Source organism: Lemur catta, chromosome X (assembly GCF_020740605.2).
Source record: "Lemur catta isolate mLemCat1 chromosome X, mLemCat1.pri, whole genome shotgun sequence".
NCBI classification, from domain to species: Eukaryota; Metazoa; Chordata; class Mammalia; order Primates; family Lemuridae; genus Lemur; species Lemur catta.
In genome coordinates this window covers 72616576-72644158 of record NC_059155.1, presented here as the reverse complement: position 1 = coordinate 72644158, position 27583 = coordinate 72616576, and the positions used below count along the sequence as shown (strand labels likewise).

At 51.6% G+C, this 27583-nt stretch overlaps 1 protein-coding gene across 1 annotated transcript; it reads right to left on the bottom strand.

Moving 5' to 3' along the window:
- Positions 1-1579: 1579 nt before the first annotated feature.
- CRLF2 (cytokine receptor like factor 2) lies at positions 1580-26790 on the bottom strand. Its single transcript, XM_045537705.1, has 8 exons — positions 26667-26790; positions 14065-14167; positions 12327-12490; positions 10775-10908; positions 7411-7573; positions 6076-6190; positions 4820-4904; positions 1580-2316 (listed from the first exon to the last, which is right to left on the bottom strand). Exons 1-8 carry the CDS (start codon positions 26743-26745, stop codon positions 2053-2055), a joined length of 1107 nt encoding a protein of 368 aa, XP_045393661.1. The 5' UTR covers positions 26746-26790; the 3' UTR covers positions 1580-2052.
- Between the last annotated feature and the right edge of the window lie 793 nt (positions 26791-27583).

Below are 27583 nucleotides of genomic sequence, written 5' to 3'. Positions count from 1 at the left end.
CAGTTCCCGGGGAAAGACGGAGCTAACTTAAGCCGGCCTCGGGCGCCACGTTGCAAAAACTGAATCCTAAAGAGAGGAGAATATTAGCAGTTTTGTCTCCAGAATGGAGCAAGTCGGCTCCCCTTGGCTACCTAGAAGGGTGCAGGGTCTTCCTGTCTTTGCAACGTTTTACGCGGATGGCCTGGGAGGTGCCCTGAAGTCGGGTTGCTTGTTTCTCCAGCGATACATGGGTTTTCTTTCTCTTCTACCTTTGTGGAAGGGTTTTCTGGACTAGGAAAGAAAGAAAAGGAAGAGGAAGGAAGGAAGGAAGGGAGGGAGGGAGGGAGGGAAGGAAGGAAGGAAGGAAGGAAGGAAGGAAGGAAGGAAGGAAGGAAGGAAGGAAGGGAAGGAGGGAGGGAAGGAGGGAAGGAGCAAAGGAAGGATCCCTGTCCCCTCCCGGGTGCACCACGCCTGTCTTGCTGAGTAGGTCCCTGTGTAACAAAGGATCCAACAAACCACTCGTGGGTGGCAATGGTGACCGAGCACGACTCAGTGAGGTCACGCGTGAAGGAAGACGGCGTCAGAGCATCCCAGCCACTGTCAACAGAAAAGAAGCCAAACTCTGTAAAATAGTTCAAAGAGGTTTATTCTGAGCCAAATTGTAGGACCACGGCCCGGAGCCACGGCCAGGAGGCCTTGAGCAAGTGGACTCGCCGTGGCTGGGTCACAGTTTGGTTTTATACGTTTCAGGGAGACAGGGGTTACAGGGAAAGTCATAAATCAATACGTGGGAGGTGACATTGGTTTGGCCTGAAAAGGTGGGACATCTCAAAGGGGGGTGGGGCTTACAGGTTATAGGTGGGTTTAAAAATTCTTTGACCTGTAATTGGTTAAAGACATGAAGCTTTGTCTACAGGCTTGGAATGTTTTAAGCTAAGGAGGTCTGTTAATCAGAGACAAGCCACCGGACATATATTTGCTGTATAAACTGAGGACCTGCAGGAGTGACTAGCACAGCCTCAGCCTGTCAGTGAGTCACAAAGGATGTCCCCAAGAAGGGGGGGGCATGATGGAGCAGGTCTGACCCCCTCCTCATGGCCAGTAACTCAGTTTTAGGGCGTCCCCTTGGCCAGGAGGGGTCCACTCAGCCAGCTGATGTTGGAGATCAAGACTTTAGTTTAGCTCTCACCACCCTTCCTTAGGATATGCGTGAAAACATGAGGCACAAAGATGTGAGAGCAAATAGTTCCTCAGACAGGTCCCACCTGCAGCGAACCGGCCACCAGGCCCTGGGATGGAGACAGCGATTGCTACCGAAAGCTCAGCCCTTGTCCCTGAGGCCACATCAAAGGAACAAGGACAAGAGCTTTAAGGAGAGGCCGGGCGCGGTGGCTCACGCCTGTAATCCTGGCACTCTAGAAGGTCAGGGTGGGAGGATCGTTTGAGCTCAGGAGTTCGAGACCAGCCTGAGCAAGAGAGAGACCCCGTCTGTACTAAAAATAGAAAGAAATTATCTGCACAGCTAAAAAAATATATATAGAAAAGATTAGCCGGGCATGGTGGCGCATGCCTGTAGTCCCAGCTACTCGGGAGGCTGAGGCAGGAGGATCGCTTAAGCCCAGGAGTCTGAGGTTGCTGTGAGCTAGGCTGACGCCACGGCACTCACTCTAGCCGGCAGCAACGTCCTCTCCTTTGAAGGGAGGTTTCAGCTTCAGGCAGTTTTAACTACAGCCGATGGTGCCGATGGTCCCATCCACATAGTGACTTCTGCCCAGACACTTCCCTGGAGCTGTCTCTTGTGGACAAAGAACAAAGGACCCTCCCCTGCCCCTGCGATTACTGTCCCCGGGCAGGAATGCAGGTTCCAGTTCCCAAGAAGCCTGTGGGCTAAGAACTAAAGGCACGACTTGTAATACATTTTGTCCTTTTTCAACTCCAGTCTCTGGGGACCCTGCACACGAGCGTGGTCAGTGCGGGCTGCTCCGTCCGTGGTGTCTGGGGCTCCCGGGATCTTCCCGTCACACCCGGACATCAACGCAGAGGCCGGCGGGGGCCTCGGGGGCTGTGCTGCCCTCACAGGGTCACGTACGAGCTGTCGCTCATCACAAACGTGAAGCCCCCCAGAGAGACCACGTCGCCGCCTGGCGGGGGCAGGTGAGGCAGCCGGGAGGAGCCCCCGGAGGACTCTCCATGCTGCGTCCTGGGGCACAAGGCGTCCACGGTTCCGGGCGTCTTGGCAACTTGCACGACCAGGGCGTCCTCGGGTCCACAGTCCTGCTCCCCGGGGCTCCTCATCTTCTGCAGGAGGGCCACGTTCTGCGTGTCCTTGATCCACTCCTGCCGGGACAAAACGTGCCCACTCAGCCCCAAGTAGAGACGCAGCGCAGAGAACGCAGCTGAGAAGCCCTCGGGACCAGCTGTCAACTTTTGTGGCACCGGGGACTGGAATCATGGAAGACAAGTTTTGCACGGGCTGGGGCATGGGGGATGGTTTCAAGCCATTGCATTTACTGTGCAGACAAACCCCAGTGCTAAGGATGATCTGTATTTGCAGCCGCTCCCCAGCACCAGCATCACGGCCTCAGCTCCAGCTCAGATCACCAGGCGTTAGATTCTCACAAGGAGCCACAACCTAGATCCCTCCATGCACAGATTATAGCAGGGTTCGCGCTCCCGTGAGAATCTAATGATAAGAAACAGAGCTTATGCAGAGATGTGAGCCATGGGGAGCGGCTGTAAATACAGATGAAGCTTCGCTGACTCGCCTGCCGCTCACCCCCTGCTGTGCAGCTGGTTCCTAACAGCACACGCACTGGTACCAGTTTGCAGCCCGGGGGCTTGGGGACCGCAGCTCTAGAAAGTTCCCCCCAGCAGCAAACTTCTCTGACAGCCAGGCAGCCTCCCCGCCGTGGGAAGGCCCCTCCCGGTGCCACAGAGAAACCCCCTTGTTTGGAATCCCTAAGCCCACACGAAGCTCTCGTTCGGGGCACGGGGCTTGCACTAGTTTCAGACCAGCATCGAATATTCAGAAACTGGTGATGTCACAGGGCTGATTATAAAACACCCCTCCTGAGCCCCAGGTAAGAAAGTCAGATGCTCCCCATCCAAGGACTTCCTCTGAGAGGGGGTGACTTCGGTTCCCTCTGCCGCTGGTCCCCTGTGGCTGTTTTAAAGTTTTAGGAGGAGGAAACGTCTCCAGCCGTGCTCTGCACAGAAACCAGCTGCGGGCTTTTTAGGGGCAGAGCTGACCCCACAGGGCACGGTGGGGCCTGGGAATCTGCATTTCTTGCAAACGCCCCGTGATGTCCCGGATATGGGGCTCGAGCCCAGCAGTAACAGCCCCTCCCCTGCGCGGCCTCCCTTCTGTCCTTCTTCTTGTCCTAGTATTTAAAACGTCAGCTTTTCCTGGAAACTTCCAGCCCTCTCCCTGGAAGGGGAACAAGAGGCTGCCTCTGATGTTCCCTTTTGGCATAAAGATTGTTTTGAGCTGAAGGCTCTTGAGAAACAGCAAATGCAGGAAGAGCCCCCTGACCTCCCCCGTCTGCCTAAAAACAGGGCATGGATTTCCCTTTTGAAAGGGAAATTTCCATTTGTAAGGCTGCCGTCCTGTCCCTTAGACTTTGCACACAACTCGTATCACCTGGGAGGACTGGAGTCTGCATGACCAACCTTAATACAGAACCTTAGATACCTTACAATTCCCAAAGCTTAGCCCCTTCCCAAGCCCAAACCCCCTGTCCCTATGTCTAGCCTCTTCTTTGTGCTTCACTGCCCTTTGTCAAAATGATCTATGAGGCTCAAGCATCTGTCTGGAATTTCACTTTTTTTATGTGAGGCCATACAAAATAAACCTTTTCTCCTGTTCGTCTGCCTTTTGTCCATTTAGTTAGCAGGCCCCCGTCACTGAACCTAAGAGGGTAGGAAAAAAGCTTTTGTTTTGTTTTCACTTTCCCCCCGTCCCTGAACTAATTTGGAAAAAGGGGTCTTTGCAGATATAATTTAAGTGGAGGATCTCAAGATGAGACCATCCTGGATTAGGTGAGCCCTAAACCCAATGACAGGTGACAGCAGAGGAGATAGAAGAGCAGCCACGTGGAGATGGAGGCAGAGACTGGAGTGACGCGGCCACAAGCCCAGGGACGCCTGGAGCCCCCAGGAGGTGGGAGAGGCAGGAAGGAGCCTCCCCTGGAGCCTGTGGAGGGAGCGCGGCCCCGAGACCCCTGCGTCTCACACTCCTGGGCTCCAGGACCGGGAGGGGACAAACTTCTGTTGTTTTAAGCCACGCGGTTTGTGGTCATGTGTGACGGGAGCCCGAGAAAAGTCACAGGACTTGAGTGACATTGCAGTGTCAGAGCCACGCCTGGCTCTCCCCGCCCTGGTGGGCTCCCCGGGGTGGGCACTGGGCCCCTCCTCCCCGGGTGCCCCCGACACACACTCAGGCCCCTGCGAGTTTCGCTACATGAATGAAAGAACCGCCGGTGCTGCGGAGGCGGAAGTTGCGGTTGGCGCTCCGCCCTGCAGAAGGGGGACGGCAACAACTCAGCTTCCTGGGCAGATGCAGGGCTGATAAGCCGGCCAGCCCCGGGGGTGGGGTGCGGGGTCCGATCTCCGGGGCTGACTTAAGGAGAAGCCCCCGCAAGGCACTGAGAGCCCCGAGGCTCCTCTCTCTAACCAACAGACAAAACAACGGAGCTGATCCCCTCGAATAAAAAGAAAGCTCACAGACATCCAAAGGGGCAGCAGCCAGGGTACCCTCTGTTGTTCAAAATGCCCCCTGGGGGGGACAGGAGGTCCCAGACGTGCACGTGTTTGGTGCAAGGGACACAGGAGAGGGTGTTACCTGGAAGTTTCCGTGGTGCTGCTCAAAGAGCCCGGAGAAGGAGGACTTGGGGTCTGGCACGCTGGGTATGAGCAGCTCCCTCACCCTGAAAGAGAAGCAAATGGGAGGGTCAGGTGGGCGGCGGCCCCCAGAGAAGCTCTGTGGACCCTCCACGAGGTGCAGACCCCCGCCAGGGACCTCGGATGGCTGTGACGTCCGCCTCAGAGAGCAGCACCCGGACAGAACAGTCGTCTCGGTCTCAAGCCCTGTGTCCCCCACCCCCAAGCGTGTCGGGGTCCACCTGCCGCCACCCCCGCCCTGCAGGAGTTTGAAGTGACGGGCACAGAGCTGCCTCATCTGCACAGACCGACTCATACATAGGTCCCCGACGTGCCCCTGTGCCTGGCCTTGCAGCCCACGCCCTAATCCGGCTCCTTCATTCCCTCCCCGAGAGGACCCCATCGGTGACAGGCATTTGAGCCTAGATTTGCAGGTCATGAAATGAACCATCCTTGTGCCATATGGAACTACGACAGGCCGCCTTTGACATAGTCTAACTAGGCACAGCTGAGACCCCCAGTGGCTGCTCCGGAGTGGAGGTCCGGGTTTCTCTCTGCGTCGCTCCAGCCGTTGCTACGGAAACCTCACCCTGAGAACCAAACCTGGTACCCATCACCTCCGGGCATCAAACGCCCAGGTGCAAATCAGTTTCCACGAAGGTGGAATTGGAGGTGGTTACATTGTCACGTGGGAGGTTAAGAGAGGAAACAACTTGATATCACAGGTCTGAAAATCTCTCTGCCATCTGAGAGAATGTATATGATTTTTGCTAGGTCTATATGTGGATTTATGAAGCTAAAAATCCAGGTGTAGGTCTAACAAAGACAGCATTAAATGTTATGCAAATTATTCCCGCTGCCCTCGGCAGGTCGCCTAGTGTAACGGGTCTGGGTCAGAGTTAACAGGTGTTTTATGCGTCTGTTCGTCCAAGGGTGCTAGACTGACACGGCTCAACGCGGGCCTTCCGTGGACGCAAGACGGGTTTCCACGGGAACGTGACGAGCATAGATTCTGCCGTGCGCGAGACTGTGGACACCTTTAAATCATGTCCTTGGCAACTTTCGTGCCATGTGTGGTTGGCAAAGGGACATTGCGTGGGGACTAAGGCTCAGAGAAATCGCCACAGGGGGCGGCTCACTTTTTCCCCACTTTGGGGACCCACCGTGGCCGGAGCCTTCCACCCTCGTGTGTGACGTGGCCCCGGGACTTGTCCTCACCTCCCCAGCTTCCACAGAGACAGAAGGAGAAGACACACGGTCAGCAGGGTGACCAGGCTGCAGATCAAAATAAATCTGGTGAATTTGGGGTGGAGAAGCTTGTCCGGGCACGAATCTAAAACAAAACGAAATGACGGCGGTAAGTTTTCAACGTGGTATGAGACCCCACGCCCACTCACCCACACCCAGTTATTTTTTTTCTTTGTGAATATCGGTGTCAGCAAAACCGTTTTTTTTTTTTTTTTTTCATTTTTTTGAGACAAAGTCTCACTCTGTTGCCCGGGGTAGAGTGCCATGGTGTCAGCCTAGCTCACAGCAATCTCAAACTCCTGGGCTCAAGCGATCCTCCTGCCTCAGCCTCCCGAGTAGCTGGGACTACAGACATGAGCCACCATGCCTGGCTAATTTTTTCTATATATATTTTTAGTTGGCCAGATAATTTCTTTCTATTTTTAGTAGAGACGGGATCTCGCTCTTGCTCGGGCTGGTCTCGAACTCCTGACCTCAAACAATCCTCCTGCCTCGGCCTCCCAGAATGCTGGAATTACAGGCATGAGCCAGCGTGCCCGGCCTAAACCTTTTTTTAAAAATTTTTTTTTATTTCAGCATATTATGGGGGTGCAAATGTTTAGGTTATATGTACTGCCTTTGCCCTACCAGAGTACACCGCCGTGAGAAATATTCTAGAAAGAGAGGCAGAGTCTCTGGGCGGGAACGAATCCTGCAGCTACCCCCGGGGGGTCAGGGGGGTTCAGCACACACACTGGCCCTGGGAGCTCCAGGTTGCCGAGGGCTTTAGGGACCATTGGTGCTTTTGGCTATTGGCTTTGCACATTGCATTGCTTCCCTCGCAAAAAACAGGTATGTTGAAGTTCTAATATCGGGAACCTATGATGGAAACTTATTTGGAAATAGGGTCTTTGCAGATATGATTTAGATGTAAATTAAAGTGAGACCATCCTGGATCAGGGAGGGCCCTGAATCCGATGACAGTGTCCTCCTAAGGGACAGCAGAGGGGACACAGATGCAGAGGAGAAGCCACGTGGAGACGGAGGCAGAGGCTGGAGTGACGCGGCCACAAGCCCAGGGACGCCTGGAGCCCCCAGGAGCTGGGAGAGGCAGGAAGGAGCCTCCCCTGGAGCCTGCGGAGGGAGCGCGGCCCCGAGACCCCTGAGTCTCACACTCCACCCAGCTCTCTTGGCCCCGGGCAGCCCCATTTTGGGGAGAGACGTCCCCACCACGGATCTCGGGGAGTCCTTGGTGTTCTCAGGCACGACCCCGCCCCACCGTCCCCTAAAGGCAGGATGCCACCCGGACCGTGTGACAAGATTTACCCGTGGGCTGGCCCCCGTGCCAGCAGGTCACCTCGGACCAGTCGCTGGGGTAGGCATCGGGGCCGTAGCTGGACTCCGTGGTCTTCACTCTGGCCCGGAAGCAGTAACACTTCTCAGCGTCCAGACCCTCTATGGTGACATTGCAGGTTTCCTGCTCCTGGGACTGGGGAAACACACACGCGTGCACACACGCGAGGATTAGTGACTTCACGTAGACTCTGTACCTTAGACCCCCCAGGAGTGCACCGCAGTTTCCTCAAATCGAGCTTTCACAAACCTCCTGCCTCTGCCCAGGTCTTTGGGCCAAAAATGACAATGACAAGGGACTCAGCAAGGCGGTGACACGTCTTGCAGGAAGAGGAGGGCGGGACACAGGCAGGCACGGAGATGACAAGGCTGTGATAGAATCTCACAGCCGCCACCCAAGGGATGCCAAGAATTGCCGGACCGACTCCTGCACTGAATTCTCCCTCGGAGGCTCCAGCAGGAAACAGCTCCGTCGCAACTTGAGTTCAGGCTTCTGGGCTCCAACGCTGACACGGAGTAAACTTTGCATTCCTCTGAACCACCTAGTTGGTGGTGCGTTGCTGCAGCGGCCTCAGGAGACCCACACGGGCACAGAGCCACAAAGGGTGATGTGTCTTGTTGTGTTGTCGCGTTTCGAGGGGAGATATTGGAGCCCGTGTCACCTCTGGGTGGTTTGATCAAAAGCTGTAAATGGAGCTTGGAAACAGACGCCTGAGTCGTGCACCCTGATGGGACACAGTTTCTCTAAGGGATGTCCCTGCCCTAGTTAGCATCCCCTGGGCCATCTGCCTGGGAAACAGCTTCCCAAGTGACAAGGTGGCTTTTCCTAAGCTCCTTCCCTGTACGAGTGGCCGGTTGTGTCCCGGGGGAGTTGGGAGGCAGGTAGCCGAAATCGGAGGGTATGAAATACAAAAACAAGCAAAGTGCTTAGACAAAGTGCATGCTGTCCCCGGGAGCACAGGTCTCCGAGAGACTGTCCCATGTGACTTCCAGGTCACCCTGACAACTTTGTGGGGGGCGGGTGGTCCACACACAACAGACCTTGACACGTGGGTGGGTTTCTCTCTCTGGATCCGCGGTGCACTCGCCTTCCAAAGCCGAGGTCTCCGCCCCGTGCCTGAGTCCCATCGTGCAAAACCAAAGCCTTCCCGACCACCCAGTGAGGGCAGCGGACGGAGCCCCTCTCTGTCTCTGGAGACGTGCCCACCCTGCACGGCCGCATGTGTGGGTCTGTCGCCCCGTGGTAAGCGTGCACGTGGATGGGAGCTCGCTCAGAGCCCGGCTAGATGCCTTCCGTGTGACACTTTTTGTATGATAACTTCATCACCTGCGTCACCAGAGCTCAACGCACACCTGCGCTCCCAGAATTGCGGAATTAGTATCTCCCAGGGTCAGAAGAAGTTGAATGTTCACATAGCCTGAAACCCAGCCGGTGTGAGGACTTGGACTTCGGGGGAGCCCCTGCAAGTGGCCTGCAGGGCTTTGCTCTCAAGACTGAAATAGAGACTCTGCCCCAGGTTCCGGCCCTAGTGGTCACAGCCCACAGTCATACACGTTGGTTCCTTGAAACAAACCTCAACATCTCTGTCTCTCTACAGATGCAGATATAGAATGTGTAGATATGATATAAGATGTAGACACGTATGCAGATATCGAATATGCACATGGTAGCTCTATATAAATCTATTTCTATGTATGCACACCTAAATATAGATATATACAGAGATGTAAATATGCGGATATCCTATTGGGGCTGTGTGTGTATATATTATGCACCTATATCCATTTATTATATACCTCGATATGTTTTACGTTAATATATTTATCAGGATAGATATAGTTACCTATAACTATATAGATTTAGAGACCTGTATCTATATATAATTATACAGATTTGGAATGCAGATCTAGATGCCTAATACATAGATTAGGCATATAGAGTGATATAGAATGTATATCTACATAAAGGTATCTTTTACATATCTGTAGATATTTATATATCATATATATAGATAGATATAGATGTATATATAGATACATATATACATGTATATAGAATGTATATCTATATAGAGGTATCTTTTACATCTCTGCAGGTATTTATACATTTTATGTATATATCTATAGATACCGATGTATATACAGATACATATATACATGCATATAGAATGTATATCTATATAGAAGTATCTTTCACATCTCTGTAGATATTTATACAGTTTATATATATGTGTATAGATACAGATGTATATACAGATACATATATACCTGGATGTAGAATGTATATCTATATAGAGGTATCTTTCACATCTCTGTAGATATTTATACAGTTTATATATATGTGTATAGATACAGATGTATATACAGATACATATATACCTGTATGTAGAATGTATATCTATATAGAGGTACCTTTCACATCTCTGTAGATATTTATACAGTTTATATGTGTGTGTATAGATATAGGTGTATATACACATACATATATACCTGTATATAGAATGCATATCTATATAGAGGTATCTTTCACATATCTGTAGACATTTACATATTTCACATATATACCTTTATAGATATTAACAGATACACAGGTTCATATAAACATTCTATATCTATATCTCCATCTATGTAGATACATAGACACCCAGACATAGCAAATGAGTATGTGTATGTATCCACAGGATACCTGTATTTATATCGACATTTACACTCACACATATAGAGAGACACGGTCACGTGTCGTGTAACGACAGGGACATGTTCTGAGAACGCTCCGTCAGGGATGTTGCCGTTGTGCGCACATCGCAGGGCAGCTCCTAGCTCCTACGCACACACAGTCGGCACAGCCTACGCCACCCCCGGGCCGTGCGGAGCAGCCTCCTGCCCTGGGCCACAACCCTGTGTAGCGTGTGGCTGTACGGGACACTGTAGACAGCTGTAACACAGTGGCAGGCACGCGTGTGTCTACACATAGAGAAGGCGCAGTTAGAATCGAGCGTGGAAGATTCTCACAGCTGCATCTGCCTGGGTCAGCCCCGTTACAACGGCAGGGGAGTATTGTCATGTGTGTTCCGCTGGGTGATGGGCAGACGGGGTTGTGGGGCAGGTGACTGTGTGTGTGCGTGCGTGCATGTGTGTGTGTGTGTGTGTGTGTGTGTGTGTGTGTGTGTGTGTGTGTAGATAGAAAGAGAGAGACAGAGAGAGAAGAAACGGTGGAATGAAATGCAACAAGGTAGACACAGAAAGGAAGGGGTCCCGGGAAGCGCCTCACCCCACCACTCACATCTTGGGGACACTCATGGTGGCCCTTAGCCAGCGCCCCCCCACCCCGACTCACCTGCCAGGAGGTGTCGAAGGTGCTCCGATGTTGGACCTCGTACAGGAAACCGTCGTAGAGCAGGTCGGGGCAGGTCACCGTCACAGCCTCCTGCCGCCACAGGAAGCGCAGGTCCCTCAGGGAGCCGGGCTTCACTAAGGACGGGACACGGCAGAGCGGTCACCTGCTGCCTTCGTACCTCGCGGGATTTGGGGTTCGCACGTGCTCACTACTCCCCTAGCAGAAGCGGAGGCAGGAAGGCTGCCGGAGGGGCCGTGAGGACTCATAGGCTTGTCACAGACGGACCTCCCTGAAACTGCGTGGAAAATCCGTGTGTATCTGGCACGCAATGAACTGTGTCCCCCTAAAAAAATGTCTTAAAAGTCTAACTCCCCAGTATCTCAGAATGTGACCCTATTTAAAAACAGGATCAACTTGGCACTCTCGTTGGTGAAAATATATTTACTGGAGACTTCAAGAAACATGTCGATATAAATTGACACTGTACTGGCTGGGATATTGCGGGGGACCCCCAAAAAAGCTGTGATAAGCATGTTTTGGGGACAGTTAGAGAAATGTGGGTGTAGGATGTGTATTGAAACGGAAAAAACATTGGCATGGAAAATGGTGACTCTTCACCGGAAAATGCCAGGTGATACTATATAGAGTACAATATCAATTTGTAAAATATATATGTTTATAGAAACAGAAAAAGATCCTAAAAGGACCCATGAAACTTAGCAAAGTTTTAATGGTAGCTTTCTCTGAGGCCAGGAAAATGTCATCGTTTTACTTTAGTGCTTATACATACACACACGCACACATATATACACTTATTGTGTTATATTTTGTTTCCTGTCTGTTTGAAATATTGCATAATGAAAATCGTATGTGGGTATATGAGAGCTCTCTATGATTTCTACTCAGTTTTTCTGTGAACTTAAAGCTGATCTAAGATAAATTTTATTAGAAATGTATACAAAAATTTAAAAAATAAAAATAGGATCATTAGTGACATGATGACTTAAGATGAAATCAGTCTTGTATCAGGAAAGCAAACCTCTCAGGGAGATTTGCATAGAACACCCAATAGGTACAATGTATTTGAGGGCGCAATGGGTCACGCCTGTGATCCCAGCACTCTGGGAGGCCGAGGCGGGAGGATCGCTTGAGGCCAGGAGTTTGAGACTAGCCTGGGCAACATAGTGAGACCCCATCTCTACAAAACATTAAGAAAAATTAGCTGGGTGCGGTGGCTCATGCCTGTAACCCTAACACACTGGGAGGCCAAGGTAGGAGGATCGCTTCAGGCCAGGAGTTTGAGACCAGCCTGAGCAAGAGCGAGACCCCGTCTCTACCAAAAATAGAAAAATTAGCCAGGCGTGGTGGTGCACCTGTAGTCCCAGCTACTGGGGAGGCTGAGGCAGGAGGATCGCTTGAGCCCAGGAGTCTGAGGCTCATGACAGCACTGCCCCCAGCCTGGGCTGCAGAGCCAGACTCTTCCGAGTTGGGGCCAGAAAGGGGGCACGGGGTTTCCGTGGCTCACGGGAATGAGCTCGCACCTTACACTTACGGTAATAACTGATCCAGTGACTCTGGGTGAGAAGAGGGTGTGTTCCATTCTCGATGGAAAAATACAGAATTTCATCTTGTTCCGCGTCCAGGGTGCACCCAGCGGTGAGACCGTGTCGAAGAATGTAGTCGGTGCATTGGTCGTAGGTATCCCCGCTGTCGAATCTGGGGGTTTAAACAGGACCGTTTAGCCACAGGGCAGCTTCTAAAGTAGCGTCTTGACATATCTCACGGCCACTCCTTCGCCCCACGGCTTTGCCACGGACTCAGATCCGGGTCTCTCCTCACTGGCTGCAAGGATCCTTCCTTACGACCACAGTGAGAAGTATCCTAACAGAAAAGCGTCCCCCCTTACAAATGCTAAACGCCTGGACTGTCTCCTGCGATGGGTTGAATGGTGGCCCTCCAAGCGGCATGTCGGATCCCAATCCCACATGGGAGTTTATTTGTAAATAGGATCTTTGCAGATGTTACTAAGTTAAGGATCTCCAGATGAGACCACCTTGGATTAGGGAGTCCCTAAACCCAGTGACAGGTGTCCCCCTAAGAGACAGCAGAGGAGACACAGACGCAGAGGAGAAGCCACGTGGAGACGGAGGCAGAGGCTGGAGTGACGCGGCCACAAGCCCAGGGACACTTGGAGCCCCCAGGAGCTGGGAGAGGCAGGAAGGAGCCTCCCCTGGAGCCTGCGGAGGGAGCGCGGCCCCGAGACCCCTGCGTCTCACACTCCTGGGCTCCGGGACTATGAGACTAAAGTACCTGTGGATCTAAGCTGCCTAGTTTGTGGTTCTTTGCCATGGCAGCTTTGGCAAACTAATACGGGTGTGGTTTGACCTGCAGAGTAACCGAACCCCTGATGTGGGGGCAGGGAGGACCTTGAACAGGGACGGGCCAAGGTCATGCATCCGTCTGTGGCTTGCTTGCAACACTAAGAAGCTCAGCAGCGGCCTGAGACCGGCTTCTGTTGCTTCAGTCACAGCCAGGCAGGGACCGGGTCAAGAATCGCCCCCTTTGCTGCAGAGACAACTGAGAGTTGCAAGAACTCGAGTGACTCATGTGTGTGACCACCTGGAAAATACAGCACTTTCTTTTTTTTTTTTCTTCTGTGCATCTTATCTTCCAAATAAATTCATTCTGAAATCCCCCTGTTCTGTCCTCTTCTCGGTTTGTCTCCCATGCTATCAAACTGAAGCATCGACCACACGCGACCCACCTCCTGTTTACAGAATTTAGGAGGAAATCCGTTGGAAAAACCCACACTCCCACACTCATGCCCATGCCGTTGGGCGTATAACGCAAGGAAGACAAGCCCACGTCAGGCAGAACGTGTGGTTGGATGGTGGCCCCTTGTCACGTGGTGTGAAAATGTCACAGCGTGAGCCTTGGCCACGGCCGCACCAGAGAGATGGTTTCCAGGCTATGGAGCTACGGTGTAGGGCTGCTCCTGTCACCTTGCACATGGTCCCGGCTCAACACCGCTCTTTGTGGACGCCCCGGTAAGAACCCAGGTGATCTTGAGGGTGAGTCAGGCATCTCACACGGGGGTTAGAAGGTTTGGAGAGCTGTGGTTGTGGTTGTCGCTCTGGGGAGGTCTGAGGGCCAGACAGAACACACACATTCACACGCGCACGCAACTGACTTCTTCACACCTTGGTTTCCTGGCACTCCCGATTACCGACGTCCCTGCAGGAGAACTCTCTCAGCACGGGACGTCGGGTCTGCGAGCCAACGCCACTCACCTGTAGAGGAAAGTCAGGTTCGCCCCGGAGTGTTCGCTCGCGTTCCACGTGACCTGCACCGTTTCGAAGTTAAACCAGATGATCTGAACCTGCAGCGCTTCCCCTGGGCAAAAAGAGACAAGAAAGTCTGTGTTGAGGCAGTATTGAAAAGAGTGTGAGATTTATAGAATGAGGCCAGTGCTCTTGTCGTAAGAATTAGGGGGTGCTTGAAAGGCACAGAGAAAATCGAGGTTTCTGCAAACAAGTGAGTCAGTAATTACTCCAGCAAGGGCTGCAGGATATAGCGAGGTTGTTCAGAAGATTTCCCGGAGAGGTCAGTCAACAGTGCAATTGCAGCTGACTTGCTTTTCGTGTTTGCAAAAGGTCATCATTTAGTGCGATGCACAGATGTGAGCACCCACTAAGTATCCAATGATGCCGTCTTCTGTGGGCACAGAAAGGGGCACAGGGAACTGTCTCCATCGACCCATGTCACTGTCTTCCTCAGAACACCACGCTTGCACCTGGAGAAACACTGGAAGGACAAGGGAGCCCTTCCATCTTTGCGTCCCAAGTTACTTAGACTTTAATAGGTTTGATTTTCCAAGAGACCTGGGCATATTGGTTAGTTAATGGGTGTATTCTAGGATTGAGCAAATACGTGCTGATATTTTGGATAATGGGAGCCAAGTGTGTCATTGTCAGAGAAGGGAGCTACAGATTTGGAAATATGGAAGGCTAGAATGAACCTTGTGGTGGTGGGTTAGAAGTGGAGGTGTCAGGATAGATGGATACAGATGGACATGATGATCATAGATAGGGAGAGATATATTAATAGATAGACAAAGAGACAGATAGATAGGGATGGATGGGTGGATGGATGGATGAATGAGTGAACGGATGGATAGATGGATGAATAGACAGGTGAATACATAGATGGATGGATGGGTGGGTGGATGGATGAACAGATAGATTGATGGATGGGTGGGTAAATGGATGGACAGATGGGTGGATGGATAGATGGGTGGATAGATGGATGTAGAAATGGATGAATGGATGGATGGGTGGATGGATGGATGAATGAATGAATGGATGGATAGATGGATGAATAGACAGGTGAATACATAGATGGATGGATGGGTGGGTGGATGGATGAATAGATAGATTGATGGATGGGTGGGTAAATGGATGGACAGATGGGTGGATGGATAGATGGGTGGATAGATGGATGTAGAAATGGATGAATGGATGGATGGGTGGATGGATGGATGAATGAATGAATGGATGGATAGATGGATGAATAGACAGGTGAATACATAGATGGATGGATGGGTGGGTGGATGGATGAATAGATAGATTGATGGATGGGTGGGTAAATGGATGGACAGATGGGTGGATGGATAGATGGGTGGATAGATGGATGTAGAAATGGATGAATGGATAGATGGGTGGATGGATGGATGAATGAATGAATGGATGGATAGATGGATGAATAGACAGGTGAATACATAGATGGATGGATGGATGGGTGGATGGATGAATAGATAGATTGATGGATGGGTGGGTAAATGGATGGACAGATGGGTGGATGGATAGATGGGTGGATAGATGGATGTAGAAATGGATGAATGGATAGATGGGTGGATGGATGGATGAATGAATGAATGGATGGATAGATGGATGAATAGACAGGTGAATACATAGATGGATGGATGGGTGGGTGGATGGATGAATAGATAGATTGATGGATGGGTGGGTAAATGGATGGACAGATGGGTGGATGGATAAATGGGTGGATAGATGGATGTAGAAATGGATGAATGGATAGATGGGTGGATGGATGGATGGATGAATGAATGAATGGATGGGTGGATGAATGGATGCATGGATGGGTGGATGGATGGGTGGATGAGAGATACGGAGACAGAGATGAGATAGATGGATATATAGATAAGAATAGAAGTATATTTACACACACACACATGCACACGCACATATATACATATACATGTGTACAATTTCTAGTTCTGGCCATTAAGAGCATCCCAGGAGGAATAAGCACACATTCTTCATATAGTTATTTCCAAACACACTTCATGAAAAGACATTGGAGCCTCTGGCTGGAATGGCTAATCCAGGGCTGGCCAGGAGAAGTTCAAAGTGAGCCCGTGACATCTTTTTCTATCCAAAAGTAAGGAAGTGCTTAAATAATGATGGAAACATGTTAAAAAGAAGCAAGTCAGCTTACGTCATCCAAGTCTCGTGGCCAACTCCGAGTAGCAACAAGATAACAGTGGTGGTAGGTTGTAATCCATAAGAACAAAATAGGAAACAATGAATGTAATATAAATACAACATTGCTATAATATACTGGTGTAAGTAAATGGATGAATAATGTAGACTGACATTAATATAAATAAGTTAATGAATAAATACTATTCTATGATAGGATATATAATATAATACGATAAAATATATAATAGCTACATTATCTATAAGACCTCTATTCCTCACCATACACAAAAATTAACTCAAGATGGATTAAGGACTCTATTAAATGTAAGGCATGAAACCATAACTATTCTAGAAGAAAACATAGAAAAAACTCTTGTGGTCATAGGCCTAGTCAAAGAACTTACGAATCAAGTATGGGGTCCAGTAGTAGTACAAAAATGCACCCCCTGGCCCCAGCTCTGTCTGCTCCACTTTTAGGAAAGATCTCAGGGCTGGGTGTCTTAGCCTGGAGAGTATGTATGGGGTCACACCCTATCTCCTGGTCTGGGGTTAACCACCTTTCCCCATCATGGGCTCCTCATGGCTCTTCCTTCTACTAAGTGAAGTGTCACAGGAATGGAAAAACAAGCACCACACATACTCACCATCAAATTGGAACTAACCGATCAACACTTATCTGCACATATGGAAATAACATTCATCGGAAATCAAGCAGGTGGGAGGGGGAGGAGGGGACGGGTAAATTCACACCTAACGGGTACAATGCACACTGTCTGGGGGATGGGCACACTCATAACTTTGACTCAAACTGTACAAAAGCAATTTATGTAACCAAAGGATTTGTACCCCCATAATATTCTGAAATTAAGAGAGAGAGAGAGAGAGAGAGAGAGAGAGAGAGAGAGAAAGAGAAAGTTTAACCCATTTTCCAAAACCCAGCTCATGTTCCACCAAAGCGTTCCCCAAGGCCTCCAGGCAATACCCCTTTTCCCTTTCTGTTCACCAGACCGAAGACCATCTCCACTGTGGACACAAGCAGAGACCACCCAGATGGGAACCAGCAGAGGACGCCCAGTCAGCCTTTGCTCTACCAAGAGCGTTGGCCACTGTCACTGGCATTTGGCAGAGACTCAAAGGCAGGCAGAAGGTTGGGAACATTCATAGTTGACGAAAGGAAGGTTCAGATGTGCCCAGAGTGGGCTGTTGGGGTAGAGAAGCTGGAAGTGGCTCCCTAGAAATGGGGTGTCCTGTGGGACTGGTTAGGGGGAATATTTGGCTTTCCCTGGCTTGTCTCACATCGGAAGCGGGAGTAAAAATTAGAGAAACCATCAGTTATCTGGTGAAGTCCTGGCCTGTTGGACTGATCATTCCAGATGTAGTTATTTGGCTTCCTCGGTTGTCACTAGAGACAGCGACCTGACCTATAGCAGGCTGGTCTCCTGGGCTGGCCGCTGCAGGTGGTTTTATTATTTTTAGAGCTGTTTTTCTGTATATTCAGTCTCTCAATACCGCACATTTTGACAACCTTATTGCAACCATTTGGGAGCCCACTGCATCTTCTCTGCATGCTTCACGACTAGTGTCCTTGCTCTAATCTTCTTTTTCCAATCCGGTCGACATCCCTGGACCACCCCTCACGCCAAGCCCTGCTCCGAGCGTGTGGGAAAGTGTTCACAGAAGACATGCTGAATGGGGAAGACATGAGAAAACAAGGATGCATGGAACTCTTTGGTCAGGACCTCCTTACGGGACCCTGGGTCTATCCCAACTTCTGGAATCGGAGGGTCACATTGGGAGTGTAAAATTCTCTGAATTCTTAAGAAAAAAGTCCTTCTAGGGGCCTGCGGTGTACGGAACACTTCTGCTCTGTGCCGCCTATCATTCACGACACAACTGACCACAAAGCAGATGTTATTAAACTTGAGCCACAGCTCTCTGACGTAGAGAGTGGAGCTATCACTGACAGGATCCTACAGTCTGGAAAGTTCTGGCCTTTTGAAGAGGAACTTAGCGGTGTGCATCCCTTATTGTGGACGCCCACCAGGCTCTGGAAGAGGAGGGAGGTTTACAGCTCAGCAAGCACCATGTCAGACCTGTGGAAAATGTCAGAAAAACGTCTCCTCGATGAAGCTTGACACCCGTGTGCTCCAGCAAGAAACCAGAAGTGTCACCACAGTGACTCAGCAGCTGGGGCAGGAGACAAGTCACTCAGACTTTAAGAAGAGAGAGAAAAGGAAGTGGCTTGGGTCCCTGTCTCTGCCTTGTTAACTGCCAGGGATGGACCCAGCCATTTCTGCTGAGCCACTGACGGCCACATGGCGTGGCAGAGGTGAGGAGCTGAGGACTGTCATCGGGGTCCTCAGCCGCACCATTGGGGGAGGATGGGAGGAAAGCCTTGCAGGGCTTCCCGCCAAGCCTACGGAACATTTTTACGTAGCTCAGTCTTGATCCTGCAGGGGACCCTTCTCACAGTTGGACCCCAGAGAGAGTTCAAGATTACCCAGTCACCATCGCGGGTCTGGGTGCCATCCAGGCCACAGAGGGGCACGTGTGCTCACCCACCCTGTCCTCACCGCTGCCCCACGCCTGGGAAATCAAAATTCCCAATAGGAGGCTTAACTCGCCCGGTTAAAAACAAGGGAAAAGACTTTCCCCTGCATTTTCTTAGAGGATTTATTTTAGAAAACTCATAATTGTTTAAGTTTCTTTTCCTCCATCCATTAGAAATGTACGTAAATCCTTTCAATGGTTAAAGACATTTTGGCAGATTTAGAACTCAGCAATGTCGTTCTCCAGGATCCGAAGACCTACCAGGAACGTTGGAGGAGACGGGACCCCACCTCCCAGTTTCCGGGGGACGAGACCTCATTTAAATTGGGCCCGGGGTCCAAGCTGTGAACCGGCCTCCCTTCATAAAGATAGAAGTTTATTCTTCCATTTGGAGAACGTTAACTAGTTCCCATAGATGGTCGCTCCAATTACCAGGTGAATGTAGGATGTGCCACGTGGGACAGGTGGGCTCAGGGGTCCTTTTACGTAAGGACTAGTTACTGTTTATCCTAAAAACACGAATGGTTTGGGTGTGTCCGCTCAGCTCTCCAAAAGCGCGAGATTTCTCTCTGTCCTGCGATCTCTTCAGCGGGTCACCCGTGATATGCACCCCACTCTGTTGTGAGGCTCACGCGGAAGCTTAGCATGTACCACCCCCAAAACATGGCTGTGTAACACCAGCACACGCCACCCCAAATACGACCGCCGGAGGACAGGCCAAGCCACCCCCAGAATAGACCTTTTGGACGTATTCTGAGCCGCTTGTTCTGAGAAATTGCAGGCACAGGGGTAGCTCTGAGAAGCTGGCCTTCTCTAAAAGCAATTTATATCTATAAAGGAAATCGACATCAGTGAAATTATCTGTATCAGGAAGAGCACAACTTTTATTTCCTGAGAGACTCTTCATCCGCAGAGCGAGGTAACCTTTAGTCACCATGTCAGCGCACCCCTCACCCTTCCGGAACCCGTGTCCACCCCCAGAAGCTGTTTCTTTCTGTCCTTTTCTGTAGCTCAGGATGTTACAGGAGCTCCAATCTCCTGCCCTCCTTTGAGGCTCACGTATTTGTGGGAATCTCACCTGTATGCCCATAATGAAAACGGGTTTTCTCTTGTTAATCTGGTTAGTGCCGATTCAATTTGTAGCGCAGCCGAAGGACCCAGAGGGGTGGAAGGCAGCTGTTTTTCCCTTCCCTACACGCATTCGACGATAAAATTTTGTTCTCTCTCTTCTACCTTCTCGGGGAGGATTTCTAGGTTGCCAGGAGATTTCGCTTTGAATTCTATTTCCGCAATTGCATGGGAAACACTCCCATCGGTCCAGGAGTCACCCCTCCCCGTGGGCAACCCGCCTACCGGATGTTAGCATTGCCGGTGGTGACATGCCCACCGAAAACTGCCACCTTGGGTAGAGCTTTCACGATGCCCATCTTTGAATGTCAGCTCCTCCGTGAAAAGAATGTGGGGTCGCCAGACCGTGTTTTGCCCGCAATGGTCCCTCAGAAAACACCTGTTGATTTTACTAGACATCATGAAGTCATTTGGAAAGTTTAAGAGGTGGAGGTGTAAATTGCAAATTGTACCAGGAAACCTACAGCCCACTGCAGTTCTGGTGGCAGAAGCTGTCGGAGGGGAGAGAGAGACAGAGAGAGAGACAGAGACAGGGAGAGACAAAGCAGAGTGGTGTTTGCAGGGGCTGGGGAGAGGCACAGCCAGGGGGGAGTTATTTGTTTAACGAGTACAGCGTTTCGATTTTGCAAAATAAAGGGGGCTCTGGAGACAGGTGTTGGCATCGGCTGCACGACCACCTGAACACACTCCCTGCCACTGAACTGTGCCCCGAAACACAGCTAAGAAGGAAAATCTTACATCATGTGTACATTGTCATAATTATTTTAAAAAACATAAGCAGCTTAATGTTGCGTTTTAAAAATGTTATTTAAAGACACGATTATATAATACGTTGGTACATAAGTGCTCGTACTCCAGCCTTGGGGGTGTCCGCGAAACGGTCAAAGTGCATTTCCCAGCCTTCTGAAAGTCGTCTCTTCAGAGAAGCAAAACATGATCTATTCGCTAGTGGAATATTATACAGCAATGAAAAAGAACAAGGCTCTGACAGCAGCTACGACGTGGATGAACCCTGAAGACATGATGCCCAGTGAGAGCAGCTGGACACCAAAAGCCGTATGACACGTGGTTCCATTTCTAGGAAATGTCCCCGACAGGCAGATCCACAGAGACGGGACGTGGATTCGTGGTTGTGAAACTGCCCTTTATAACATGAATAAAGGGCCCCACGGTGGGAGCTGTGGTGGGGGCCCCAGTTCTGCAAAGGTGTGGGGGTGGTTAAAATACGAGTATCACCTACCACTGTGCCCCGGCTTGCTGTCCTGTAGCTCGGGCGTCACAGAGCTGATGCTCATAAAGATTCTCAGCTGTCGTCATTGCTCCCATAGCTAACGTCAGCCTCGTGAACCCTGAAGCTAGTTTCTCAGGCATCTTCTAGATCCTGCATTGCGGGGGAACAGCCAACCCACCCAGACCAGTGTCCCTACCAACGTAGCACAAGGACACAGTTCCTGCTTCCCGACCCCACGAGCTCAGCCCAGCCAATCGGCAGACCCGACCGCCTCGCCCTCTGCCCCGCCGGGCCGTCTTTAACAATCCTTTCTCCCAAGTGCTCCGGGGGGCGGATTGGAGAGCTTCCTCCCACGGCCTCGAATGGCACCTGTGACATTAGGCTCAGACACCTGCCATCCCAGCCTATCAGCTTCCTCCTGAGCGGCGGGCAGGGGACCCGGCTGTGCAGTCACCGTGGCGGAGGGGGCTTGGGAGCGACTGCTGATGGAGACACGGTCTCCTTTGGGGACGATGTGAATGTTCTAGAACTAGGTAGAGGTGGGGAGTGCACAGCTCTGTGAACAGACTAATAACCACTGAATGGTACGTTTCAAATGGACGGATTGTACGGTGTGTGAATTTTATCCCAACTCACCTGTCACCGAAAACAAAGAAATCTCACCCCGTTTTACTGTTTTTCCTCACCTGCATCTTAGTTCATGTCTCAGCCCTAACAGAGACTTTATCTTCTAACGATGACACCCAGGGCTAGATGTGTAAAAACAGAAGCTGCTGTTGCCAACGTCTGGGTATCTCCCGGATTCAGACACAGAGAAGCCCCGGCTTTGTGTGAAAATGTTTTCCATTCTGTAACCTTCTCCTCTCCTCCCTCTGACTCTCTCTCTCTTTCTGAAAAATGGGTCAGCTGCAGGAATTTTGGAGATGAACAAACTTGCAAACTGTGGGTGTCAGATACAGGCGGGTGCATTATTTAAATGCCAGGAATTTCCTTCTAAATTTAAATATGTTTAAGTGTGTGTGTGTGTGTGTGTGTGTGTGTGTGTGTGTGTGTGTAGAAGAGGTGATTAATCACAATAATTTGTTTTAACAAGCTTGGGCAAGAGACTTTGCAGCCAAGCAGCGTTGCATATTTTGGTGGGGGCAGGGGTATCGCGTGGTTTTCAATAGTGAAGCAGCAGTAATTTGAAGCTTGGGTCGATGGGGAGCTATAAATATGAACTGCTGGGGTTTTCTTCTCATACTTTCTCTTTCTCCTTCCTTCCTTCTTTCCTTCCTGACCAGAACTTGGTGACCAAAATGTTGGCCAAGGTGATGCCAGGGTGAGTCTGCCCGGCTCACACAAAGCCCCAAACCTCGTAGCCACCGATGTGCTGTGATCTGGCAGCCGGTGAAGCCCGCGGGCCCCCAGCGCCGTGAGAATCACGCAGAACAGACGTCCAACCCCGAGCAGAACCTACAAGGAGGTGCGAGGCTCCCGGGGCTGCCGTAACAAACCACCCCAAACCGGAGGCTTCAAACCACAGACATTCACCCTCCCCCAGCCCCGGAGCCCAGGAGTGTGAGAGGCAGGGGTCTCAGGGCCGCGCTCCCTCCGCAGGCTCCAGGGGAGGCTCCTTCCCGCCTCTCCCAGCTCCTGGGGGCTCCAGGCGTCCCTGGGCTTGTGGCCACGTCACTCCAGCCTCTGCCTCCATCCCCAGGTGGCTTCTCCTCTGCGTCTGTGTCTCCTCTGCTGTCCCTTAGGGGGACACCTGTCATTGGGTTTAGGGCTCACCCTAACAACCTCCTCTTAACTAATTGCATCTGCAAAGACCCTCTTTCCAAACAAGGCCCCATTAGGGTGTTCCAGGAGACCCCATTTCGGGGGACGCACCCCAGTCACAATAGGAAAACACATCAGACATGGGGTGCTCACGATCGTGACAGATTCACCCCCAGGGCTGCCTGCCAGATCCCCCTGCTGTCGGGGACTTGGCACGCAGGGTGACAGGCCGGGTCCCCTCACCTCTCTCCTGCAGGGCTGGCTTGAGATCCCCCCTGCATTTTCCTCCGTGCCCAAAGGAGCTGGCTAACCCCAAGGGACCGCGTTTAAGAGGCACCTCAAGGCAACCTCTGGATAAGCCACCGTCACCTGGGACAGGTGCTCCCCTGTCTCCTCCCCACCTGGAAGGTGTTTCCGGCTGCATATCCTGTCGCCCCGGTTCTCAATATCCACGCTGCCCTTCAAGGGAAGCTGTGTGCCCTTCAAGGAGTGTCCCGGGGGCCGCCGCCCTGTGCCTCCCACCACCGTTGTCCTCCCTGCAAACTCTGACGAGCTCGGGACGGGACGCCCCAGGCTGTGTGGCATTTGAGAAAAACAGAAGTGGGAAAGTCCCCTGCGTTTCTCCCGACGCAGGTCCTGCACCCAAGAAGGACACTCTGACCCTGCCCTGCGCTTTTCTCTTTGTGGGTTTTCTTTTCTTCCCGACCTGCGAGCCTAGGATGGGTGGAGGGAAAGGCGCTTTCGTTCCCCTGGGCCTTGCGATCGTCTCAGACGCAGGGCTGGCAGCCACCTGCGTTTTGCAGCTGGGCTTCGGGAGCCAAGTCACCTCCCCGAGACGACAGAGCCAGACAGACGGTGGCTCCTGCTGGGGGCTGGGCTTCAGAGCTCACAGCTCCTGGGGCCTCCTGGAGAGAAACCCCCCTCGCTCAGCCTGCAGCGCCCCCCGGCTCTGTGTGTGCAGGGAGGTGCCCATCTGCCAAAGCCTGTCGCAGCCAATGCTCTGACCCAGTTCCTATCAATAATACACCTGTCTGCCCTCAGTTCTGGGCTCCCCCCATTGCAAGGCACAAACCCAGGTACAGGGGACCTCTAGCCAACCCCGATGGCCGCATCCGTGAGGATAGCTTGGTACTTGAAGAAGCCGGGGGTCTGGGCGTGAGAGGTGGGCGGCCCCCACCCCAGCCAGCAGTCTGTAACCGCCCTGCACGCCTCTCTCCTCCGCGATTTCCCCGGTTTTTATTCTGGCACCAGCCCAGCGTGCATTCACAGGGACGCTTTGGATGAGTGTACGAGGTTATGCCCCGCCGGACACAAGGAATGGCCCCCGGTGCGAATATTTTGGGAGGGCCAAATGCAGTCACTGTGTCCACGATGTCAGGCTGGGAATAGATCCCTTCTGCTGGGACCCCCACGCTCCCTGCGGTCTACGCCCTGGGCCACTGCCCCCCCACCCCGTGATGGATTTCTGGGTGTACGACAGGCACCCGAGGCTGAGGCCAGGGCAGGGACTTCTGTTAGGGACTTTTTTAGAGCCATGCCTGCTTGGGACCTGCTAGTCCTCGGTACTTACTGCCAAGCAGTTTTCACACCTCTAATGACAAAGTTCTGTTCTGCTGAAAGCAAAGCAAACAAACCACAAAACCCTTTCATTAAGAAAAAGCAACCTTCAGTGTTTTTCTAAGAAGTTACTAGAAAGTCTTGGAGGGGGCTCGGGCTCCATTTCGGGAAGCCTCGATTTGGAACCCGAGTAGCTCAGTTTTACGTGCACGGCTGCTGGCCGGTTAGATTGAAGTGGGTCCGAATCCAGCGTCGGTTTACACTGCATGTGCCCCGATCAAATTCCAGGTTGGGCAGGAGGAATAAGTGGACTATATAAGCAGCTCCAACGACTCAATAGGAAAAAAAAAAAAAATCACATAATCCGGTTAAAAAATGTGCAAAGGATCTGAATAGACGTTTCTCAAAAGAAGTTGCCCGAACAGGCAACAGGTATGTAGGAAATGCTCAACATCATGAGACGTCAGACAAATGCAAATCAAACTACAGCGAGATGTCTCCGCACCCTGGGTAAAACGGCTTTTGTCAGAGAGACGGGCTCTAACAAATGCTGGAGAAAGGGGATTTGGGACCAAGCCAAGTGTGCATTGGTGCATAAACGATGTATCTGCGCACAATGGAATATTATCGATATGCAATATGATAATAACATAGTATTAATATACAGCCACAAGAGAGAGGGACATTCTGTCACTGGCAATAACACGGATGGAACCAGAGAACAGCGCTTTAAGTGAAGTGAGCCACCTGTCACATGTTCTCACTCCAGTGTGGGAGGTGAGTGTTGCAGACGGCTGCCCGCGTGGAGACCGGGAGTGGAATGACGGTCAGGAGAGGATGGGAAGGGTCGCGGGGAGCGGGGGATACAGTAGGGATGCTTAACAGGTGCAAAAACAGGGCCAGAGAGTCGGACAGAATGAGCAATATTTGGTAGCACAACAAACTGACTATAATCAACAGTCAGTCAGGGTAGACTTTAAAAATAACTAAAAGAGTAGAACCGGAATGTTCCTAACACAAAGAAATGACCGATGCCTGAGGTGGTGGACACCCCAGTGACCCTGATTTCATTATTTCACGTTGTATACAGGTGTTGGAACCTCACATGCACCCTATGAAGATAGGCAACTATTTTGCACCCATAATCATTAAAAATAAAAAAAAAAATTACAAGTTGGGATTGTCAGGGAGGGAAGGAAAGAAAGTCAAGAAATGCTCTGAAACCCGTGTGCCCTGAGAAGCTCAGATGACAGCCAAATTCCTCGTCTCTCTGCCTCCGCGGCTGGTGGAGGGAGGACCCGAGTCATGCACCTGTCGGCAAAGGGAGTGGGAATTGTGCGAGTGCCCCAGGGGACACGCCACATCCGGGCTCCCTCGGCTCAGCTGTGGGAGCCGGAATCCCGTTTGCAACCTGGAGACACTGAGCCGGGAGGGTCTCCGGGGACCCCCTAGGAATATAGCTGTGGGGAAGAACCTGGCACAGAGTCCTGAGGTCAAACGCTGCGTCACGGTGGACACAGGGGGACGGCTGGGAAGTGTCCCCAACTCTCACACTCGGCTACCATCCAGCTTGGACGTAAAATCCCGGCCGTCGGGGGCAAGCCCCGCTCTGCCCGCCAGCTGGGGCTGCACTTTTCCCTTCTGACTTCTCCCCTGCGACCTTGTGGAGAAAGCGTAACGCAGGACACGGGGCCTGGCCGCAGGTTTCTGGAGAAACCCCAGGGAGAAAGCAGTGAGGAGAGAAAAGCGAGATCTGCCATCATTCCCAGAAAGCGCAGCTGTGCACGTAGATCCGGCCAGCCAGGGTCCCCGCTGCGTCCCTCTGTGGTGGGTGTGACCCTCCCACGACCTTCCCCAAGGCCACGGTGCCGTGATCCTCTCCTAGCCCAGGGGCCGCTCTGCCACACGACCTCACCACAGAAAACATCGATATTGACTTAAGCAGAAAAGCAGTTTGCAATGTGCTTCTCCACCCTGAACTCAGGCTCACTCCTTAGCAGAGACCCAGAAACCTCCAGAAGCTCATCCTGTAACTTTTGCAAAGACAACAGCGTGGGTGCAAAGTGGACCCCCGAGCAAAACAACCCAAGGAGCGGCTGTTAAAATAAAAGACAGTTAATGCACACGCACGACCCGGCCGCGTCTCCAGGTGTTGCCTTACCGGTTCCGGCCGGCCTCAAAGCCATCAGTTGTCCCAGCAGGCAGAGAGCAGCTGCCCGGGGCAGGAGGGAGCCCCGCATGGTCGGGGAGACAGGAGGGAGCCGGACAACCTGTCGGGCACAGACGACACACGGCAAAGTGATTTAGCTTCATGACTCATCCGCAGGGGTCACCCCCGGCTTTAAAAAGGCAGAAAGGAAACAAGGCGAGTGATGACAGGCAGGAAACCGAGTCATGCTCAATTTGAAAAAAAAAAAAAAAATGACATTTATCAAGAAAAAAATAAAAACCAAAAAACCCAACAAACCAGGCTGCCTATTTGCACACTCCCTGCTGACCGTTGCTGGAAAGTGGAGGAGATGCTAACTGCCTACGGCCAGGACTCGTGCTGGCTGGCGGGCGGTGACAATTGGGAACGTTTGTGCAGCTGCATGGGGGGTGATCTGGGTCCGTGCGGCCAAGCTGGGCGGTCCGTGCAGAGGTGCTCAGGGTCTCAGGTGACCTTAGGACACTACAAACACTGCAGTGGTCGCACCCAGGACAGCTGACACTCTAGCTTCAGACCAGAGAGCGTTCACTGCAAAAGGCACAAAAGCTTCGAAGCTCTGGGCTCCCGTCCCGAGGGTTCCCTGTGGGCAAATGCAGAGAGCGCTGGGCAAAGCCGGGGCGTCCTGAGTTGTTGACCTGACAGCTCCTCCCTCAAAGCCACACGGAAGGGAGGATGGTGTCATCTCTAAGGGACGTGGTTTGGGGACTTTCCAAAGACAGACGGAGAACTGTATTCCAGGGCAGGACTGGGGAGAATTTTAGGTGTTGTTTGCTCAGAGGCGGGAAGCCCGGATTGACCTTGAATCGACATTTCTGCCCACGGAGGCTCTCCCAGAAGTTGGCGCCCAGCCCCTGTCAGTAAGAAAAGTA